This window comes from Bos taurus, chromosome 21 (genome assembly GCF_002263795.3).
Source record: "Bos taurus isolate L1 Dominette 01449 registration number 42190680 breed Hereford chromosome 21, ARS-UCD2.0, whole genome shotgun sequence".
Classification (NCBI taxonomy): Eukaryota; Metazoa; Chordata; class Mammalia; order Artiodactyla; family Bovidae; genus Bos; species Bos taurus.
Genome location: NC_037348.1, coordinates 26,547,219 through 26,571,434, shown reverse-complemented (window position 1 = coordinate 26,571,434; position 24,216 = coordinate 26,547,219). Strand labels below are relative to the sequence as shown.

At 45.9% G+C, this 24,216-nt stretch overlaps 1 protein-coding gene across 1 annotated transcript in view; it reads right to left on the bottom strand.

The window, feature by feature from the left end:
• Positions 1–24,045, bottom strand: part of ABHD17C (abhydrolase domain containing 17C, depalmitoylase) — a 54,633-nt gene extending 30,588 nt beyond the window's left edge. The window contains 1 exon segment of the mRNA NM_001099014.1: positions 23,402–24,045. Coding sequence (NP_001092484.1) covers positions 23,402–23,991 — 590 coding nt within the window. The 5' untranslated portion in view covers positions 23,992–24,045.
• Positions 24,046–24,216: the final 171 nt, after the last annotated feature.

Here is a 24,216-nt window from a genome sequence, read left to right as displayed (position 1 = left end):
ACAAGCAAGAACTGGGACCAAAGGACGTCTCTGGTAGTCCAGTAGTTAAGACTCCACGTTTCCAATGCAGGGAAAGCCCTGGTCAGGGAACTAGTATCCTGCATGCCACGCAGCCAAAAAAATTAAAATATAAAGAAAAAGAAGGAAAGGAGTGAGGGAGGGAAGAAGGAGGAGGCATGAATGGTCCTGGAGTCTGTCATACGGAGTAAAGCAACTCAGAAAGAGAAAAACAAATATTGCATATTAGTGCTTATATGTGGAATTTAGAAAAACGGGTAGAGATGAACCTATTTGCGAAGAAGAAATAGAGACACAGACATAGAGAACAAACGTATGGACACTGAGAGAGGAAAGGAGGGGGTAGGATGAATGGAGAGATTGGGATTGACATGTACACACTGCTGATGTATAAAATAGATAACTAATGAGAATACACTGTATAGCACGGGGCCGGGGGGAGAAGGGATAATCTGTAGGACAAATATTAAGGTAATCTTAAAAATGCATTCTGGTATACAGTAGGTGCAAACAAATACTGTTTGATTTCACTTACATGAGGTACCAAGAACGGTCAGATTCATAGTCAGAAAGTACATTGGTGGAATGCCAGGGCTGGGGATGGGAGTGAGATGGGAGGGAAGATGGGGAGTTAGTGTTTAATGGGGTCGGAGTTTCAGTTTACACAAGTGAAAAACTTGGGAGATGGATGATGGCGGGAGTTACACAACAACGTGAATGTATTTAGTGCCACTGTCTAGGTAAATACAGTTACAACAGTATGTTTTATATTATGAGACTTGTACCACAATAAAAATTCATTAAAGAAAGAAAGAAAGAATGAATGAATTGGGACCAAGGGGAGAAAAGTAAAAAAGAGTGGCGCTTAATAGAAGAAAAGCTTTTCTTCTTGGAAGGATTCCACTGTTGATATGCAAATATTGATTAAGGTATTCATTTAAACATAAAAATACGGATTACTGGCAAAGATAAATTCAGGATTCAGATTGTTGGCTACCTGGGAATTGGAGGTTGCTGGCAGGAGTTGGGGGGGTGGGGGGGCCAGGGTGGGGGCGGGGCAGCGAGACAGGGACCAGATGGTTAGAGGGAAATTGCTGTCATTTCCCTGGCTTTTACCCTTTAAGGTAAAGCTTTGGGATACTTATTACTAAAACAAACATTAAACAGATGAATTAATTGATAGCAGATCATAAAAGTATACTAAGAACTTTATGATGAATCAAATTTTGCACTTGAAGATAGAAATTAAAATAACTTCCTAAAGGAATTATGAGTTAGACAACTGAGTAGCTCCCGGATTTCTAGATTTTAGACATGAGCCCAGCTGCCCCTTCCTTTCCTATGCCAATAAAATAGGGAAATGGTTTAGGTTGCCAAATAAAATACAGTAAGTCCCCTACATACGAACCTTCAAGTTGCAAACTTTCAAAGATGCGAATGTATTATAAACCTATTACAGTACAATACTACATAGCCGATTGTGTTACTTGGGTACCTAAGCTCACTCACTTTGTTGGACTTACAAGCAAATTGGACTTAGAAATGCACTCTTGAAACAGAACTCATTCATATATGCAGGGGGCTTAACTGTAATTCTAAAGAAGATTTTAACAGCAAAAGCAAGACTGGCAAAAATCTCCGAATATTGGACCTTTAAATACATCCAGCTACTGGAAACCTGCATTGCCTTTTCCTTATTTTGCTTTGAACAAGTCAGAGCGTCTTCTTACATCATGAACTGGCATTAGGGATACACCAGATCATTCCAGTTCTCATGTCCCTTCCAAGGATCATCTATCTGACTGTATACCCTAAGGGTCTACCTGGTGGCTCAGATTATGAAGAATCTGCCTGCCATGTAGGAGACCCGGGTTCGATCCCTGGGTCGGGAAGATTCCCTTCCCTGAGAAGACAATAGCAACTCACTCCAGCATTCTTGCCTGGAGAATCCCATGGACAGAGTAGCTTGGCAGGCTACAGTCCATGGGGTCACAGAGAGTTGGACACAACTGAGAAACTAACACACACACACACACACACACACACACAGAAATGTAATGGACTTATAGAACACAGCACAGTTAACCAGAGAAATGATCATGCTGTTTCATATCTCTGGCCATAATTCAAGAAGACTAAACTTTAGTGGCATGGGAGGAGAAGGAAAGGATTGAAAATGATTTTCCTTATGAATGCTGTCTTACACCAGGGATCCATTCTGCCAAGAAATCTATAATGCTGTGGATATAACTCTTCTACTGCAAGAGCCTCTCCTAGGGTCAGCTGCTGCTGCTACTGGTGCTAAGTCACTTCAGTCGTGTCCGACTCTGTGCGACTCTAGAGATGGCAGCCTACCAGGCTCCCCAGTCCCTGGGATTCTCCAGGCAAGAACACTGGAGTGGGTCAGAGACCCTCTCATTTCCAAGAAATTATAAGGGACCTAGAGCCTGATAAAAACTCATAAAGCAGAGAGATAGGGTCAGAGGACTTATCTTACTAATACTTGTTGTCCTGTGATTGTTGAGACAGAAACTTGTCCAGATCCAGTCTGGGCTTAAGTCAGTAAACCCTTATTAAAAACTGCCAAGTAGTAGGCTCTTAAGCAGCTGGTTGTGATAAACACCCTATATCCTTGGGGGAGAACAGGGGACGTGACTCCAGGAAACCATGTGCAATGATAATTCAAGCTCCTGAGGATAAGAACCCCACTCTGTAGTTATCCCTCCAGGCCAGGTCAATAAATCTCAGATGAGTTTTTAAGGATTTTCACTTTCCATCTACAAAGAGAATTTCTGCCATTCCATTGGAAAAACTGGTTCAACTTTAAAACGCTCGGGAATAAAACACTGTTCTATTATTTAAAATAGGTCATAATGGCTCCTTAGAACCAATTTGGGGAATGAAATTAAAGAGAAGAATGAGAAAGAAAGCTCAACAGTGCTTTAAAAAGGGAGGGAGGCGGGGGTGGAACTTCCCAGGCAGCCCAGTGGTTAAGATTTCTCTTTCCATCGCAAGGGGTGCTGTTTGATACCTGGTCAGGGACCGAAGATCCCACATACCTTGCAGACAGAAAAACAAAACATAAAACAGAAGCACTATTGCAACAAATTCAATAATGACTTAAAAAAAATGGTCATATTAAAAAATATGTATCTTTAAAAGGAGGGTGGCATCAAACATGGCAAGACTATGTTGCTGGAATATTTGCACACAGCTGACAAAATCATTAGAAAACAACTGTGGAAGTAATTCCTAATGGCAACAAATTGAAGAGGAAGCCTTAGAACATTTTTAAAGTCAAAAGAAATATACTGAAACCGAGCACTTGCTACTTAACAGCCACACCGGGTGATGTAAGTCGTTTTCTCCTCCTCCACTTCCTTCTATCTTTGTATCAAGTAGTGATAACTGTCTCTCCTGTCTTTCTCATAGAGCTATTCTCAGGAACAAAGACTGTCTGGGATAGTACTTTGGAGATTACAAAACCCTTTAGAAATACAGTAAGCTATTTTTCAAATCTTTAAAATAAAGGATATCTACTATTGATATAAACTTTTTCCTTTTCTTTCCCTCTTTCTTTTCAGATTTTTAAAAATCCATATGAACAAACTTACATACAAGCACTTTACATTTACTGATTTACTACTCATAACGAACACGACTGCATATACAACTATCATTTCTCCATTTTACAGAAGAGGAGACCAAGTCACAGAAGAAACGCACAGGTAGGTTTCAAACCCAGGCTGTTGGGCTGCTCTGTCCTTGCTCTGCACCATGGAGCTTTCCCGAGAGTTATCAAGGGTTCTGTGTCCTCATCCTCAGCCACCTTCACTTTAGCAGGATCCATACAACAAAAGCGAATTAGTGAGGATTATCCAATCCAAGTGCTGAAAAGAACCTGAGTGGACATCTCAATAGGAAAGGATCATTTCTATTCTTTCTTTCATTTGATTTCCAAAGGTTCAGGAGGCTTTTTTTTTTTTTTTTTGGTCTTCAGAATACCATTAGACAAAAGCACTGAATTCTATGTTGGGGGTGGGGTGGAGGAGGGAGGAGCAAGGCACTTCTCTGGGGATATTCAGTTATCTTTTAAATGCCAACTAAAGATTTTCTGGTTCTGTAGAAGTAGAAGATCTGGTAACAATGCAAGACTGTACCAAGTGTCTGGCCAAACACCTGACACATCAGACACTCAGTTTGCCCAAGGACTGCCACTTCTAAAAATGCTAATTTCTCATCATGCTCAGATCCTACAATTCTGAGAAAAGAGATAAAAAACTATTAAGTAACCATATTAATCTAGAGCACTATTGTCCACACTTTTCATCATGCATCCTTTTTCATAAAAATGAGAACATGTACTCCTAGTGTACATGTGTAAGATGTTTAAACTTATATGTACATGCTTTAAAACACTATAAAATCTTATGAACATTTAAAACAAAAACATAAATTGAAAAATAGCAGGAATCTAATAAAATGGTATAGATGATCTTATTTGCAAAGCAGAAACAGAAACACAGACAGAGAACAATCGTATGGACACCAAGGGGGGAAAAGAGAGGTGGGATGAATTGGGAGATTGGGATTAACATAAGGAAGCCCAACATATATATACTACTGTGTATAAAATAGACAACTGATGAAAATCTACTCTATAGCACAGGGAACTCTACTCAGTACCCTGTGGTGACCTAAACGGGAAGGAAATCCAAAAAAAGAGATATGTGCATACTTGCTGTACAGTAGAAACTAATACAACATTGTAAAGCAACTATATCCCAATAAAAATTAAGAATAAATAAATAGCAAGCAGAAATATAAGTTCTGGTATTTTCTTTGCACATCCCAACATACAAGTCTTGAGCATCCTGGATGATGCTTACCCCACCCCATCACCTTGGTAGAGGAGTAACAGAGAATACTGTGATTTCAGAACCAGAGCCCCAGGGTCCAGGGTCAAGATGACAGGGTCCACAATATCATCTCTGTGTGACCCTGTGTGACCTGTGTCTCCGTTTGCCCCTGGGACAAGTCATTCCTCCCTGCTGGTCCTCAGTTTTCAAATCTTGGTATATGTTGGTCGCTCAGTCATGTCCGACTCTTTGCCATCCCATGGACTGTAGGCTGCGAAGCTCCTCTGTCCATGGGATTCTCTAGGCAAGAGTACTGGAGTGGGTTGCCATTTTCTTCTCCAAGGGATCTTCCTGACCCAGGGATTGAATCTGGATCTCCTGCAAGTGGAGATAACAGTTTCTACCTTACAGATATGTTGATGATTAAAATAATGTACTGAGTGTAATGTGCTTAGCACAACACAGACAACCCAGGAATGATGGTTAAACCAGAACTGACATTTAATGCAAACCACCTTCTTATAAATGGAGAAAAAGTGAGGCCCAAAGACATTACCTGACTTTCCAGGCCATGGAACTGGATATCTCAATGGTGGCCTAGAAGCCACCATCTCTTAGTTCCAGATCAGTGATCTTTTAACTGTACCTTAGGGGGTTCTCTGGTGGCCTAGTGGTTAGGATTTCTGGCTTTCACTGCCACGGCCTGGGTTCAGTCCCTTGTTTGGAAACTGAGATCCCACAAGATACATGGTGTGGCCAAAAAAGGAAAAAGATATATATATTAACTGTAATCTACTATTTCTAGATAAATGGAACACACTCTGGGGTCCCCAACTTTTCTATCTTTACAACACTGGTGTTGAAACCAAGGGTCAAGACTCCAAAACCTTTTCTTTGATAAATATTTGGTATTAAATCTACTTAATATCTTCCTTAAATTTATTCTTACAAGGCAATCCATGCTCCAAAGATGGTACAATACCAGAGCACACCAGGAAAAGCTCGTTTCTGCAGCTAGCTCATCACAGGCTGATGCAGACAGCAAGAAGATGTTACTGGGAGGCAGACAGCTAAGATTTGTGCATTTCAAAGATGTAGATTTTTCCTTTTAAAAAAAAAGAGAGACCTATTATAAAATAATGACAAAAGAGTAAGGAGGGAGCGTGGGTTGAAGTATACAGATGCTATAAGAATGGCAGAATGTTGATAGCGGTTGAAGGTGGGTGAGAAAGACATGGTGTTTAATATTTTATTTGCCTTGTATATCATAATAAAGAGAAGACTCCTGAGAGTCCCTTGGACTGCAAGGAGATCAAATTGATTTAGTCAATCCTAAAGGAAATCAACGCTGACTATTCATTGGAAGGACTGATGCTGAAGCTTCAATACTTTGGCCACCTGATAGCAAGAGCCCACTCACTGGAAAAGACTCTGATGCTGAGAAAGACTGGAAGGCAATAGGAGAAGAGGGCAGCAGAAGATGAGATGGTTGGATGGCATTACTGACTCAATGGACATGAATCTGAGCAAATTCTATGAGATAGTGAAGGACAGGGAAGCCTGGAATGCTGCAGTCTATGGGGTGGCAAAGAGTCAGACACGACTTGGTGACCGAACAGCAACAATCATAAAAGTTTTTTTAAAAAATGGCAAGGGGGGAAAAATAGCTAGTGTAGAAGTCTCAAGGACCTCTGGAAATGAAGACAACAGGGAGGCAGTCAGTGGAATTGGACGGACACTTTTCTCCCGTTCTGCTTTCTCTCAATTGTCAGCTGAGATGAAAAAGATACATATTCCTCAACAATAGCAGCCACAACCACCTTCTCCAAGTCTTTTAAAAACATGAGCTGGTCATCAGTACATGTGTGGAGGACTGGGGGCGTGCACTTTGACAGCAGGTAGACTTGCATCCACTCCTGGCCCATCAACAACAAGAAAGACAAACATCCCCCTATCACCTCAAAGTACTCCTGCTACCCTTCTTGGGGTGGCCCCTGCAGGCAGCTTTGTCTTCCAGTCATGTGAAGGAGGGGACGGTGGGCTATGGAGAGGACCTCAGTCCCCAGGGTCCGAGTTGCCCCTCTCCCTCCCCTGAGCTAGGGTAGACACTCACACCCTATTCAGGAGAGAGACCTCAACAGGAAGCTGTGTGTGTTAGTCATTCAGTTGTGTCTGACTCTCTGCAACCCTAAGGACTGTAGCCCACCAAGCTCCTCTGTCCATGGGATTCTCCAGGCAAGAATACTGGAGTGGGTTGCCATGCCCTTCTGCAGGGAAAGCTGGGGCGGCCACAGATAACCAGTGGTGCAAGCAAAGGAGATTAAGACTCTGAATCTTAAACCTGCAAAGAAAGAGGCCTCAGTAAAAACACCGCCCACCCATCACCCCCTCCTGCACCCAATCATTCTCCTCACTGCTTTGATGACACTCAGTGGTCTTTGGTACAACACAAGGAGTGTTGTACTGGGGTTTCTGTGCAAGCAAAAGTCAGCCTGGCCGTGTCCTCAAAAAGATCGCATTCTTTTCTTCCTTTCTCCCTCCCTCCCTCCCTCCATTCCTTCCCTCCTTTCTTTCTTTTTTTTTGCCACATCTTACAGGATCTTATTTCCCAGACCAGGGATGGAACCCACGCTCCCTGCATTGTTAGTGTGGAGTCCTAGCCAATGGACTGCCAGGGAAGCCCCAAGGAGATTACATTCTTACGTTCTTGCAGGAGTCAGACAGAACAAACCAACGACCAGGTGATGAGAGCTAGAACAGACGTATAATCAGAGTTCTGGGAGGACAGAGAGGGGTGGCTGCCTGGTTGGCAAGGTTGTGCAGAGGAGACCAGTCAGTGGGAGTGGGGTGGGGTGGATTCTGAACAGCCTGTGCTGGCCTGACAAGGGCATACCAGTTAAAGACACAGAAAAGTCAAGACATGTTTTTCTCCCATAAACATACAGTCTTTTATTCCAAGCAGCACTTTTCAGAAAAGAGGTGCTCATGGAAGAGACAAGTCCTGAAAGATTTAGATTCCAGTTGTCTGGGGTGTGAATTAATTAGCTTTGCAATCCTTGAGTCAAAGGGAGGATGGGAGAATGACTCAAAAATAATACAAGGATGGAATTTAGAAGTTAAAGATGTCTATAAATGTCCCCAAGAAACTTTTGTCTCGAGGACTTCCCTAGTGGACCAGTGATTGAGAATGTGCCTCCCAACTCAGGGTACGCAGGTTTGATCCCTGGTCGGGGAACTAAGATCCCACATGCCATGGGGCAACTAAGCCTTAGTACTGCAACTACTGAGCCCACACGCCCTGAAACCTGAGCTCCACAACTAAGAACTGACGCAACCAAATAAACAAACAAATATTTATTTTAAAAAAGAAAAGAAACTCTTGTTCCATTTTCAGTTCAGAGAGAAAATAAATGGAAATAGGTTGGCGGAGGGATTATGCAAATTAAAACTGTCATCTTCACCATACTTAATCCTGCTAAAGTGACTATGATACTCTCACATTTTACACAAGATGTGTAAACTCGGGTCCATCTGAGTCAGCATCAGGGTTTTCAGAAGATGGTCCAGGAGAAGCCAGGAAGCAGACGGTAATGATGGGCCCCCTGGGAGGACCACAGAACACAGGAGCAAGCAGAGCCTTCTGCAGGCTGCTAGGGGTGCTCGGCAAGCTCGGAGCCATCAAGCTGCTCTCCCAGTTCCTCAGAAGAGATGGCAGGCAAGATCAGTGATCACTCCCCAGGGACAGAAAGTGACCAAAGAGCCACAACTCAAGTAAGCAGAACATATACAGCTTGATGCCACGGGGATGTCTCCTGGGGAGACTGTTAGCTGCTCAGTCATGTCTGACTCTTCTGCGACCCCATGACCATGGGATCAAACCCATGTCCCCTGTACTGTGGGAAGATTCTTTACCATCTGAGCCACCAGGGAAGCCCAAGTCTCCTGGGGAGACTAGTCACCCACCGGAACATCTGACCCTCCCATGCTGGGTTTGTTCAGGGGCCTGGCAAAACCAGATGAAAGGACTAAATAGGCTGTTATGGGGTGACTTGGAGAAGGCAATGGCACCCCACTCCAGTACTCTTGCCTGGAAAATCCCATGGATGGAGGAGCCTGGTGGGCTGCAGTCCATGGGGTTACTAAGAGTCGGACACGACTGAAGCGACTTAGCAGCAGCAGCAGCATGGGGTGACCTTGGCAAGGAGGTGGCAGAGGCAGGGCTACCCCAGGGACAATGCCAGTTCTCCCAAGTTTGTTTTTGGTTTAACTGCTTTCCCTCTTGGAAGGGACGATGCCCAAATTTATCTGCAGTCCAGACTTCGTTCCTGAACTGGACTTACACCCTACTGTCTGCTCTTCATCTCCACTGAGAAGTCTGATGTGTGGGGCTTCCCCGGTGGCTCAGTGGCAAAGAATCTGTCTGCCAATGCAGGAGACAGGTGTTCCATCCCAGATCAGGGAAGATCCCACATGCCATGAGGAACTAAGCCTGAGTGCCACAACTACTGAGCCTGTGCTCTAGAGCCTGGGAGCCACAACTACTGAGCTCACGGGTCCTAGAGCCTCTGCTCCATAACAAGAGAAGTCTGTGCACAGCAACTAGAGAGCAGGCCCTGCTCACCACGACTAGAAAAAAGCCCACGCAGCAACAAAGACCCAGCACAGCCAAAAATGAAAATAAATATATAAATAAAATTGTTTTTTAAAAAAGAAGTCTGATAGGTACCTCAGACTCACTGGATCCGATGCTAGACTCCTGACCTCCCCTGCCCCCCTATCCTGAACCACTTACTTACACCCCCACCCACAACCTTAATCAACTGCAACTCTTAAGTTTCCTGTTGTTCTAGTGGCATCAGCCACGCACTCCCTTGCTCACTGCTGCTGCTGCTAAGTCGCTTCAGTCCTGTCCAACTCTGTGCGACCCCACAGACGGCAGCCCACCAGGCTCCGCTGTCCCTAGGATTCTCCAGGCAAGAACACTGGAGTGGGGTGCCACCAGCATATACTGCTGCTTCTGCCTTTAAAAAAACATCCATATCTGAGCTCGTCCCTCCACCTCTGCTGTTACCACTCTGGTCCAAGCCCCCATCATCACATATCTAAAGCACTGCAGGGGAATTCAAATTCAAATTCAAATTCTGAATTCAGAGATCCTGAAATATCCTTGCATTATTTACGACAACAGGGATAAATCAAGTTGCTCTAGTTAAACCCATGTATAAGAATCTTGTTCTGGTATCACAGACCTTCATAGTCAATATAATTATCACTGCATAGGTCTGGTTCTCTCCAATGACAATCACTAACAACAGTTTTGGGTAAGTTAGAATTCTCATGTGATTACCAACCATAATAAAAATAATGGAGGTGTTAGCCAGCAGTTATAATTACCGTCTGCAAACTCCCTCTTTGCGAATATACTCTGAATAAAGGCTTGCTCTGCATTTTTCCTCCAATGTAACTGCCCATTTAAAAATGTAAACTGAGGATTTCTCTGGTGGTCCACTGGTTAAGACTCTGTACTTCAAATGCAAGAGACTATGGCTGGATCCCAAGTCAGGGAACTAAGATCCCAGACGCCAAGCATCATGGCCAAAAAAGAAAAAAACAATTTTTTTTAGATATAAAAACATAAACTAAAGGAACAAACTAATAATCAGCATCGGAGGTTCTTTGTGTTCCTTTTCCATCCGAGGATTTAAGCAGTGCTCGGTTAATAAGTAATCTTGAGGTGACTGACTGTTCTCAGTGACCCAACAAATCAATGACACACCACAGTTAACTGTTGGTCTGAGCACTGAATGCGAATGGCTGAGGCTTTCTGGAAACAGGTTTCCAGTTTCACCATGGTGCCATGGTTTTAACACTCTGAAGTAAATCAATATTGTGGAAGTTATCAATGAGCTCCATTTTACAGAGCCTTGAAAACTCAATATGAGATCTCTGGTACAAGGCATCATGGGAGTATTCATATTTCAGAAGGAAATCTGTGCATTCAGGTCCCTAGACCAACTTTTGGAAATAAAGATACCTCTATATATTGATATTAGACAACATACTAAAAAGCAGAGACATCACTTTGCCAACAAAGGTCTGTATAGTCAAAGCTATGGTTTTTCCAGTAGTCATGTATGGATGTGAGACTTGGACCATAAAAAAGACTGAGCACCAAAAAATTGATGCATTTGAATTATGGTGCTGGAGAAGACTCTTGAGAGTCCCTTGGACAGCAAGGAGATCAAACCAGTCAATCCTAAAGGAAATCAACCCTGAATATTCATTGGAAGGGCTGATGTTGAAGCTCCAATACTCTGGCCACCTGATGTGAAGAGCCAACCCATTGGAGAAGACCCTGATGCTGGGAAAGACTGAGGGCAGGAGGAGAAGGGGACACAGAGGACGAGATGGTAGGATGGCATCATTGACTCAATGGACAAGAGTTTGAGCAAACTCCAGGAGATGGTAAAGGACAGGGAGGGAAGCCTGGTGTGCTACAGTTCATGGGGTCACAGAGTAGGACACGACTTAGTGACTGAACAACAGCAACAATCTATCAAAGGTCATCCCAGTAATAAAGAGCAACCAGAATGTCATGAGTGCTGGAGAGAGAGGAAATATCCTGTTTCACCCAGCATGCAAGTTCCAATACTGAGAGCTAAGCCTGGAAACAGCAGGGTGAGGGAAGAGAGCAGAGGAAGGGTTGGCCAAGTAATTGTGAGGTATTGGATTACAGGTATGGTTTCCTCTCTTTTTAAGATCTCCTTTAGGGATATAAACACTTCAGTAGATGAAGTGCTATCTGATTTAAAATACTAACGCACACCACTCTCCAAAGCCAGAGCATGATACTTAGAGCCCACGAGCCCAGAGGAAGAAATTCAGAGGCTCTTTCCCCTTTGTCACAAATAAAACTAACACTCCTTTACAGTTCTTTTATAGCCACACCCACCAAGCTCCCTTGACCGGGGTATTATTTACATCTCTGGAGAGAAGGGAGGGAGCAATTTCCTTAACACCTGATCTAAGTGCCCAGTCTGGGCTCCCCTGGTGTCTCAGTGGTGAAGAACAGGCCTGCAATGCAGGAGACACAAGAGACGCAAGTTCGATCCCTGGGTGGGGAAGATCCCTGGAGAAGGAAATGGCGATCCACGTACTGTACTCCGTGGGGTCCTAAAGAGTTGGACATGACTCAGCGACTAAACTACAACTACAAACAAGCATGTGGTCTACAGCACGATCTGAGCATCTGGTGATTAATGCTCTCAGTGATCTTGTTGTTGCTGTTCAGTCGCTCAGTCGAGTCTGACTCTTTGTGACCCCAAGGACCAGGCTTCCCTGTCCTTCACTATCTCTAGGAATTTGCTCAAACTCATGCTCATTGAGTCTTAAACAACAAAAACACCCCGTCTGCTGTGCTCTGACTGTGTGGAAAACACTGCTAGAGCATGTGACATAAGGTCATTGTTATTATTATTACTGTTATCATTGTAGGCACAGGAAAGTTTTCTCTTCTTCCTTTCTAGGTTCTTTAGCTGGTCTAATAATTAAACCTTGATAAAAGATTAACAAGACAAAAGCAAACAAGTTTAATAACACGTGTATATGGGAAAGACCCAGGAAAACAGAGTAACTCTGAAACAGTGGAAGCCCTCACCTTAAATGCCTTCTTCAGCTAAAGCAAAAGAAGAGGGTGGTGGGATACTCTCTGGGAGGTCACGAGGCAAAGCAGAGAAAACAAAGGTGAGGTTGTAATGCAAATTAAATTATCACCTTCTGCACCAATGAGAGCTCTGCATTCATGATGAAGGTCACCTCCCCGCAACTTCCAGGAGCAGCCTGGAAGACACCCTTACAAATGGAGATTTCCTTTATTCATGGAAATGTCCCTGATGCTGGGAAAGACTGAGGGAAGGAGGAGAAGGGGGGCACAGAGGGTGAGATGGTTGGATGGCATCACCGACTCAAACGCACGGTTTGAGCAAACTCTGGAGTTGGTGAAGAACAGGGAAGCCTGGCATGCTGCAGTCCATGGGGTCACAAAGAGTCGGACAGGACTGAGCAACTGAACAACAACAGCATCTACTTGGGTTTTCCAAAGCTTCTCCTGAGTCTGCAAGTTTCTTAAAATAATCAGCCTCAAATAATCCTGATGCTGAGGAGACAGGAAGTGAAGTGGTCAACTCTGCACCCTGGTAAAATTTAACTGAGGTTCAAAAAGGTTAGGAAACTTGCCCGAGGTCAAGCAGTTAATAAGTGGCCTAGGCAGGACCTGAACTTATACCTGTTTGATTTAAAAATCTCTGCCCAGAACTATTAATGATGTCAGAGAAAGTGAAGGCGTGCAGTCACATCCCTCTTCAGGTTCCCCTTGAGACATTGCCTGAGCTACTTTGACAGAAGAGCCAGAAATTAGCTCTGGCTATATATCATCTAAATGAAGGACTAAGTCATTCCATCATTCCAAGCTGGGCATCTCTTCTAATCCTAAGACACAGGAGTCCGTGGACCCTGCAGAGTTTGGGAGCTCCCCTCTTCTCCCTTCTTCACCCACTGTCTCTGGGTGCTCCATGGGCAGTGCAGAATTCTGTCCCCACACCACAGATCAACTTGGCAGAGCAGCCCCAGTTGCAGGGCAGAGAGAAGAGAGGTGACTAGAGAGGAGAGTCCTATCGGTCCACAATTTTCCATTCCCAGGCTCAGAGAGGGAGCCAGAGGCTGGTCACAAGGCAACCACATCACTGCTCCACTGACCTGGTTTAAGGTCTATTAATTATGATCTGTTCTTCAAGGCCCGTCCTCTCTGGTCAGACACACGACGGGGCACACGGGCTGAGTGGAGAGTGGAGACTGCCCCGCACAACACTCTCCAGCTGGGGCAGGACTCACTGAGGCCCAGAAGTGCCAGCTGATGCTCCTGGCCATGGCCTCACCTCATCCCCAAGGGAGGAGCCCTGTCCACTTACACAGCCTCAGCCCCAGCCTTACCATCCTGGGGTACAACAGGAGAGTCAAGCATGGGAAGGAGGGGTCTAGAAGCCAGAGGGAGGCCAGCTCCTGGGCAGATGAGTGGGGAGAGGGAAGGTAATAAGCACAGCTGGGTTGGGGGGCAGGTGAGGTGATACGCAGCGATCAGGAGCATAAAGAGGTCTGTTACAGAAAGAAGGAGCAGGTACACAGAGAGGAGATGGGAGACACCAGCTCAGAAAGAGGAAGCTGAGAGGGTGAGAATCCAGGGTCTTGATGGCTTCCGAGCCCCCAGCTTCAGTCCCCAAGAGGCTCAGGAATCCTGCAAGTATAAGCGGGGCTGTGTGTCCTCACATGGTCCACATGAGTGGATTCCTGGCCACCAAAGACCTTTGACTAAAACCAACTATATAAGTATATGAAAAAAATCTTCCTTAGCATTCATTTTTCTCCAAGTCTTAACCAATGAGGGCTTCCGTGGTGGCTGGGACAGCAAAGAATCTGCCTGCAATGCAGCAGACCCAGGTTCAATCCCTGGGTCTATAAGATCTCAAGAAGGAAATTGCAATCCCTCCAGTATTCTTGCTTGGGAAATCCCATGGTCAGAGGATCCTGGTGGGCTACAGTCCATGGGGTTGAAAAGAGTCCAATCCTTAACTACAGTCTCTAGGCGAGTGCAACTCAACTGAGGCTGCATGCAAGCATACACATATGCACACACATGTGAATTCATGTTCCTTTATACATGTACACACACAGACACACATACATGCATATGTCTAGACACACATACACACACGAAAAATATCTACCTAGGGCTGCTGAGATGCAGCCAGGCTTGAGATTCACTGCAGAGACAGAGTCCACCACGTTTCTCAGTGTAGTCAAGAGAAGCAAATTCAGAAACATTAGGTACGCTCCCTTAAAAATCACGAAACACAGCCTTACTTAAAGAAGGCACCTCAGAAGACATGTACAGTATGTCCCCTACATATGAACAAGTTCCATTTCCGGAAAGCATTCATAAGTCCAACAAAGTTAGCCTAGGTACCCAACTAACACAATCGGTTATATAGTACTGTACTGTCATAGGTTTATGATACTCTTCACACCAATGATACACACAAAAACACACAAAATAAAACATTTAAATCTTACAGTAGTACAGTACCTCGAGAAGTACAGGAGTAGAGTACAACAGCTGCACACAAGGGCTGGCATCGAGAGACAGAGAGGAGATGGGAGATGGTAGAGCTGAAGGGTCATCAGCAATAGGAGCCGGAGGACAAGCTGAGAGGTCATTCATGCCTGAGGGTGATGGAACGCATGTTCGCATCTTTGAAAGTTCCCAGCTTAAAGGTTCATATGCAGGGAACTTACTACAGTCGCCTTCCTTGTTTTGAAAACAATGCAATGTAAAGCACAGGGGTGTGGGGTGCCTCCCTGTGCAAGGCGACAACACGGGTTAGAGGGACTGTTGGAATTAGAACTAATTTCCCTAGTTCAAAAGGTTTTGTGCTCATCTCACTTTCGCAAATTAAAACTTTTATGAATCAGCAAGCCTATTATTTAAAGCAATCCTGCAGTGGGGGGTGGGGAATCATTCTAATACACAAATAATGATATCCTAAGTACAGCTGTGTTGAGACTTCAGATTCTTGTACCCAGGGCTTCTTAAAGTGAAGCAGAATTACGGCCTCAACACTGGCTTAAGCAAAATCTAATAGATAGAGTAAGTCTGCCACCACCATGAACAGTACAATCCCTGAAGGCAGATTCTGGAGTCTTATACGGGGTTATTAATATATGTAGTTGTTGTTGTTTAGTTGCTAAGTCGTGTCTGACTCCTTCGAGGCCCCATGGAGTGTAGCCTGCCAGGCTCCTCTGTCCATAGGATTTCCCAGGCAAGAATACTGGAGTGGGTTGACATTTCCTTCTCCAGGGGATCTTCCTGACCCAGGGACTGAACTTGGGTCTCCTGCACTGCAGGCAGGTTCTTTACCACTGAGCTACCTGGGAAGCCCTCATGAGTTGAGTAGTTATTAATTTGGAGAGAGGGACAGAAAGGCAGGCAGTAGCAGAAGGTTGGGAGTGATGTCAAGGATTTGCTCTAAGTGACCTCAGGATAGTATCACTCTAATGACTTCAAGGGAAAAAAAGGGGGTTGTGGGGAAGGCTTTCCATCAATATTCCATTGTACCAGTAGAGTTTTCAGACTGAATTTTAGATAAGATTGAGCCTCCAATATTGCCCTAAATAAAAACAAGTATGCTTAGAAGAGGAAGCCCATTAAGGAGTAATTGACCATTGACACAGAAACTGAAAACGCTTGTCAGATCTTTGGTACTTGGCTCACAAAAGGAAAGTAAGACCCCTCGAAAAATAGAACCATCGGAGGGAATTCCCTGGTGGTCACTGGCTAAGACTCTTGAGTTCCCAATACAGGAGGCCTGGGTTTGATCCCTAGTCAGGGAACTAAGATCCCACAGGTTACAACAAAGATCCTGCGTGCTACAGCCAAAACCCAGCACAGCCAAAGAAATAAGTAAATATTTTAGAAAAAAAAAAGAACCATGGGAAAGTGAGGTTTAGTGGGAAAAGGGTGACAGCTCAGAATCTGGTTGTGCTAGAGAGAAACCCAGCAATGACGGATCGGGGAGGGCGGATTGAAGAAGCAGGTACAGTCCAAGAGCACTGGAGGAGGGGAGTGGAGCCACAGCAAACCACAGAAACACACTGCACCTGTGTCAGTTTCAACAGGTCTGCTCTTAAGATTACATTCTTATTAGTGGGATATTTGCACACTGACTACCTTGAATGTCAAGCTGCTATTCTATTTCCATTCTAGGAAGATCACTGTGCATTCACGTATCACACCATTCACAGAACATTCTCTTTACTCTGTCCCTAATCAGTGAAACTAAGGTAGAAACACGAGCATTCTTCCTTCCATCATACCATAGAATTCCCTCTGAGAAAACTGACAACAAAGAAGTTAGGTCGTTAACTTTAACCTGCTTGGGAAACTAGTCACCGTTTGGCTCTTCCCAGGAGAAATCCATCCTGACTCATAAATGTCAACAACATCCACAACCATTAGCAGGTGCGTTTCAAGAGCCCACTACCTGAGGGTATCCATTACAGTCTTCCCAAGACAGGGATTTTCCAATTATATGGATCCTTTAAATCACAAAGGGAAAAGTTATAAAAGAGCAACACATGGCTACACATTTAAAGTTTCTCTAAAATCTGATCTGTCTCACAGAAAAAAGAAAGTTTCACATTAACAATAGGCAAGGGAAACTATCTTAGTGGCCAGTACAAGTACAGTATCAATACACGTGTGTTTGATGGTTAATGGCTCATTAGTTGAGAGAAGGAATGAGTGAAGGGAAATAGTCTTTTGTAACTTGTCACAGTTTAGACCGTCAAGAATCCACCTGTAACGCAGGAGCCCCAAGTTCGATCCCTGGGTCAGGAAGATCCCCTGGAGAAGGGAATGGCAACCCACTCCAGTATTGGTGCCTGGAGAATTCCATGGACAGTGGAGCCTGGTCCATGGGGTTGCAAACAGTAGGACACAACTGAGCAACTAATACTTTTGTACCTAGACACTGTAAGTCCTTTTTTCCCCCAGCATCTCTGCTTGTGACATCTTAGTTCCGTGACCAGCGGTGAAACCTGGGCCCCTGCAGTGAAAGCACAGAGTCTTAACCACTGAACCACAGGCAATTCCCTGAAAATTCTTATTTACCTTCCTCTCTCAGCATTGCTTTCTCTGACAATGTTACCAAATGCCTCTCTCCTCCACAGTTTTTGCATGAAGCAACTTCTATAGATGGTGATGGTAAACACTAACAACAAATTGACTCATAAATGCCCCTACTTTCCTGTTTCTCTAGATGAAAATGTTTCAGCTAAAATTCTCCCCACTTTACTTACACCTCATTCCTTGAGTTATTTGCCTGTTTGGGTTTACACCTTCAAATCAGCTTGATTTTGATTCACTCCCTCTTGAATCACAAGCCCCAATTCTGCAGCCTAAAGCTGCTCACATCCAAAAAGGATGTGTGTTGAGGAGGCTTAATCTGCCTACTTAATCCCACCTTAACCAACAGGCAGCTTTTCCTGCACAGATTAATCACTCCCCTTCCCCCCAACCCAAATTACAACACTGCCTTCCAATGAGGTTGCAATGATTTTCATAGTGTCCTTTCTACAGATATTTCTAAGTGACTCCAATTCACTCCCTCAATTGCTTGGCTACACAGCATGCTTGTAAAGGGCATCAGTAACTCAAATGTAAAACATGTCCCAACCTTCAAGGCCTCTACCATGCTTAGATTCTCCACTGTCTCTCTCACTGTTCCAATACCAACTGCCCATAGGCTGAACAGTATCTATGTGTGTGTGAATGTAAGCACGTGTCCCACTCCCAAAATTTATCTCTTGAAATCTAACCCACAGGGTGATGTTTTGGGACATGGGGCTTTTGAAGGGTGACTAGGTCTTGAGGGTGAAACCCATATGAATGGGATCAGTGCCCTTACAAAAAGTAAAAGTGTTAGTCCCTCAGTTGCGTCTGACTCTTTGTGAACCCATGGACTGTAGCCTGCCAGGCTCCTCTGTCCATGGAATTCTCCAAGCAAGAATACTAGAGTTGGTTGCCATTCCCTTCTCCAGGGATCTTCTCGACCCAGGCAGGGATCGAACCCAGGTCTCCTGCATTGCAGGCAGATTCTTCATCACTGAGCCCCCAGGGAAGTCCTTATAAACCAGCCCAAGAAAACTCCCTTGGCTCTTCCACCTTGTGAGGACATAACGAGAAGCTGGCAACCAAAAAACAGGGTTCTTGCCAGAGCCTGACCATGCTGACACCCTGATCTCAAGACTTTCAGCCTCCAGCACTGACAAATCTGTGTTGCTTTTAAGCCACTCACTCCACAGTACTTTGCTATAGCAGTCGAACCTTATAAGACATCAGCTTCTTTCTTCTAAGCTCAGTCTATACCCTCCTTTCAAATCCAACCTCTCTAATGCATACGTTTCAGTCATTTTTCAAATGCTTAAAATAATCACCTCTTGCCCAACTAGCAATGACCCACCTTTCCTGCCTTCAAGTTTACTTCCTCCCCAAACCCTTACTTTAGATGACTTGCCGACTTACTTAGGGGATGTGCTACCTTTACCTATGGAAACACCAGGCAGTGATTGTGTTTGAAGTCCTCCACCGAGGACTGGACCCATCGCTAGAGCATGCAGAGAGGGTGGGCCAAAAAGTTTGTTCAGATTTTTCCACATCTTGAAAAACCCAAGCAAACATTTTGGCCAATCAACATGGAGAAAGGATGCAAAGAAATACAAAAGGGTTACTGTTACTCTGTTGTCCAACAGAGATGCTTCAAGGCTGCAAGCATGAGAGATAGTGGATGCAAAGTGGATCAGACCTTGAGCCAATACAATTTTTGTTTTGAGCCAATACATTGTAACCTCTTTCTTTGCCTATGATTACGCCCATGGATACGAGATCCTAGAGGTAAAATAGATGCAACTTAAAAATTAGGAAAATTTGAATCTATTTATTTATGGGGTGCCCGTATGTGCAAACCACTAAACAAATATTTAATGAGTTCCTATTATCTTAAGGCACTTTGCCTCTTGTTGGGAATACAGAAGACAGGAAGTGCTTGCCCTCAGGGAACTTCCAATTTAGTGAGATGCAGTTAAACAACAAGAAACAGCAACACAATGTGATTAGTGCAAATGAACGAACAGGAACACCAGGCACTCATGAACCCAATCAGGATCCAGTCGGGATGGAGAACGAGGGGCACAGGAAAAGGGCCCACACAAAAGGCCAGGCGAGCACCAGAAGGCCTTACAGTCCTCCTAGGGGAACAACCTAAGTGCAGAGATGGAAATGATTTAGGATGGGGTTGGCTTTCCAATCAGAGTTCTGAGCAGCCTGGTTCCTCAGATCAGAAAACAGAAAGTTCCCCAAGGAAGGCATGAAGACTGGGAGTAGAAAAGGGGACGTGAGGGGCTTCCCTGCTGGCTCATTGACGAAGAATCTGCCTGCCAATGCAGGAGACACTGGTTCAATCTCTGATCCAGGAAGATCCCACATGACGTGGAGCAACTAAGCCCACGTGCCACAACTCTAGAGCTTAGGAGCTGCAACGAGAACCCGTCACAATGAGAAGCCCATGCACCACAACTAGAGTAGCCCTGTTCACTACAACTAGAGAAAAGCCCACATAGCAATGAAGACCCAGCACAGCCAAAAATTAAATAAATAACATTTTAAGAAAGAAAAGAGGATCTGAGCTAATCAGCCATAGAACAATGGGTATATGTGGTGGGAGGTACTGCTGCCGGGGCCATGACCTGAACAGAGTCATAAACGGGTGGAGAAGAGGGCATCTTCCAGGCAAAGTAGAACAGAAATCTACAGACAGCAGACCAAGGGGGAAGGCTGTTCAGGGATTGCTTAGCTTCACAGTCAAGTAACTCCTAGCCTATTAAAATAACTGAGACATGTATATGCACCTCCAGAAAAATGTGATAAATCAGACTGCATGGTAATGTGGAAACAGTCCTAAACTAGCAATCAGGAGACCTTCCCGATCTTCCTTAAGCCTCTGTCAAATGAGGGTGCATAAGGACAGTGTCCATAAATGAGAAGGTAAATTAACTTAGTCCTTCCCAGCCTGCATTCTTTTTCTGCTTCTTAAAAAAAAAGAAAACAAAACATAGTCTACATGTGTAGTGCTCACAGGCAAAACTACTGCTTTGTGAGACATTTGCTTCAAATATATAGAGCACTGAAGAATTGATGCTTTTGAACTGTGGTGTTGGAGAAGACTCTTGAGAGTCCCTTGGACTGCAAGGAGATCCAACCAGTCCATTCTGAAGGAGATGAGTCCTGGGTGTTCTTTGGAAGGACTGATGCTAAAGCTGAAACTCCAATATTTGGGCCACCTCATGCGAAGAGTTGATTCATTGGAAAAGACTCTGATGCTGGGAGGGATTGGGGGCAGGAGGAGAAGGGGACGACGGAGGATGAGATGGCTGGATGGCATCACGGACTTGATGGACAAGAGTTTGGGTGAACTCCGGGAGTTGGTGATGGACAGGGAGACCTGGCGTGCTGCAATTCATGGGGTCGCAAGGAGTCAGACACGACTGAGCGACTGAACTGGACTGTGTATGTGTGCTTGATCTAGATGCAAAACATAAAATGTGTTCCTTCTTGTGGGGTCACAATCAAAAAAGTTTGAAAAGCACAAGGTGTGTAAGGTTTCTTCAAATCCTAAGATTGTCATTTAGCCTTTAAGTTCTAACCTATTTAACAGGTGAGTAAATCAACCTTGATGTGAGTTCTGGCATAAAACTAAATAAATTCCGAGCAAAGGTGAGCTATGTGCTCAGCTTTGTGCTGTGTGTCTGTGTGTACTAAATTACTTCAGTTGTGTTCGATTCTTTGGGACCCTATGGACCATAGCCCACCAGGCTCCTCTGTCCATGGGATTCTCCAGCAAAGAACACTGGAGTGGGTTACCATGCCCTCCTCCAGCGACACAGGGATTAAACCTACATCTCTTATGTCTCCTGCACTGGCAGGCAGGTTCTTTACCACTAACACCACCCCATCACACAATTCAAAATTTAACCTTACCCAAAGCCATGCCCATAATTAAATTACATATGACACATGTCTCCGGGAAATAATTATGTCTCCTGTATGTTGTAACACAGACACACCTGCATATTCAGGGCAAAGGATTTGCCTCATGTCTGAAAAAGATTTCATTCTAATCTAGACACTTACATATAGGAACAGTATTCTACAGAAATTTCACCAAATAACCTACTCAAGGTGGGATTATGTTTCACTTTAAGAAGATCTAATGCCAACCCTTTATTTTAATACCTTGACCAACAGCAGCTACTAGTGATCGATCGTGTGTGACAAATATGTATGTGAAACTCTTTATTGAAACAGGTGACTTTTTAACTACTTGTAGATTCTGACTCGGGGGCTTCCCTGGTGGCTCAGCAGTAAAGAATCCACCTGCCAATGCAGGAGACAAAGATTTAATCCCTGGATTAGGCAGATCCTCTGGAGAAGAAAATGGCTACCCACTCACTCCAGTATTCTTGCCTGGAGACTCCCATGGACAGAGGTGCCTGGTGGGCTACAGTCCATGGGGGTCTCAAGAATTGTACAGCCTCAGCCTAAATCACTTTCAAAAAGCTTCATCCAAACAAAGTCCTTCAAGACTTGCGGAGAAGAATGTGAATAAGCAACGTATGAAATCCTAAGTATTTCCCTGTTGGATAGGCCATTTTCCCAGAAAGGCACAGAATAATTTATGAACATATGCATGAACAGGAATGAGGACAAAAATCACTAATGTTGGCTGTCTGCAAGTGGCAGGCAAACACATTTTAGATAAAGACGACACCTGTCAGTAGCTTAACAGTGCCAATTATACCTATTCTGGGGGCTCTTTCATCTGAAGCAATCCGATGTCAGAGAAAACATGACCTCAGGTGTTTTCACCATCCTGCTACTAGGTGGCTGGGGTGAAGTCACAGATACCCAGACTGGAGCACAAACAGGTGGACGTGACTTGCCCACTTACCCGACTTTCGGGTAACTAGAGACTAAAACTCAAGTTTGGTTTGCTGGTCTTACCGTGTCTAGCCCCAAAACCAAGCTCCCAATTTGTGCCTCGCACATAAAAGACTCCCTCAGTAAACACTTTCTAGTCCTCCCGTGAATGCTAATTCAAGGTCAAGAGATTCCCCAAGCCCTTTAAGTACAAGATTCGAACTCCTCCTGGGGTTTTTTGTTTTTGTTTTTTTAACTAAGTTTCTGATAAAGATGCCAGGCTCACCACCACCAGCTAAACTTCCTGACCGCCTTGCCAGCTACTCAGCCCCGGAAGTCCAACTTCACACCACCCGACCTTCCAGCTCCCTCCAAGGCCGCCCAGACGTGGCCCCGCTGAGCACTTTACAACCGGAACGTATTTTGGAAGCCCTCCCGCCGCGCCCCCTGACTTTACAAGGAAGGAAACAAGAGGTTTGAGCTCATGCGCCTTGCCCAAGGTCACTTCACCCTGAGGCCCTCCAGCCTCTGGCCGCCGGCTCACACAAACTCAACGCGAACCAAGTTGTCTCTGCCCCGTATTTAAGCATGCCCACACTGCCACTTGTGGTGCCCAGAACCACAAAAGACCCAGCCGGGGAGATCGGGGGCACCCAGGCATGCCAAAGCAGGCAAAACCCTGCGAATCTGAACTCTCCAGGAACCAGAGGGCTGGCGGGGTTCTTGAAGGGGGTGAAAGAAAGCCAGGGATGGAAAAGAAAAGAGAAGCCACCACGGCCGCGGAGGGGTGTGTGTGTGCGTGGGGGAAGGAAATCTCTGTTCGCCCACAGCCCGGAAAGAGGGTCCCTCTCCCCTCAGGCTGCCCCTGAGGCCCCCAGGGGATGCCAGCCCGGCCCCCTCGCAGCGGCCGGCCAGGCCTGGCGATCCTCGCCGGGCTCACCGGGTGCGCAGCGCCTGCCACGCGGCGTCGATGTCGGCGTAGAGGTTCTTCTCGGAGGGCTTGCCGGAGCTGACGCCGTAGCCGGAGTAGTCGTAGGAGAAGATGTTGCAGTTGATGCGCGAGCCCAGGCCGATGTAGAAGCTGCACATCTGGCCCAGGTCCACCGCGTTGCCGTGCGAGAAGAGCAGCGTGTAGCGGCTGGAGGGCGCGCAGCGCACGAACATGCAGCCTAGCCGGTTGTCCCGGGCGGTGCGCGAGAAGAAGACCTCGACGGCGTCCAGCTCGCGCTGCGAGTACTGCCAGTCGGCGCGCTCGCTCAGGTGCAGGCTGCACGCGCCGGGCCCCGCGCCCCCCTCCTCGGGCTGCTGCGGCGCCGGCTGGGCCGCGGCGGAGGCGGAGGAGGTGGAAGCGGCCGAGGCCGGAGCGGGCGCGCCGGGGCCGCGCTGCTCCGGCGCCAGCACCGTGTAGGTGGGCTCGGGCGGCAGGAAGGCCAGCTTGGCGGCGATGCGGCTCGGGCAGGGCGGGCAGCAGAAGAGCCAGCACAGTTCGCCCAGCGAGAAGCCGTTCATCCTGGGGCCTGGCTCGGGCATCGGGGCGGCTGGAGCGCGCCGCCGCCGCCGCCGGCACGGCAGGCAGGCAGGCAGGCCGGCTAGGGAGCGAGGGCGGGCGGGCGCGCGGCGAGGAGCGGGCGAGCGGAGGGCGGCTGCGGCCCGCCCGCCCGGCGGCTGGAGGAGGGGGCGGGGAGGCGCAAGGGGGTAGGCGGGGCCGGCCCGGCGGGCGCGGCGCTGGGAGCCGGGGCGGGTCAGCAACGGCCC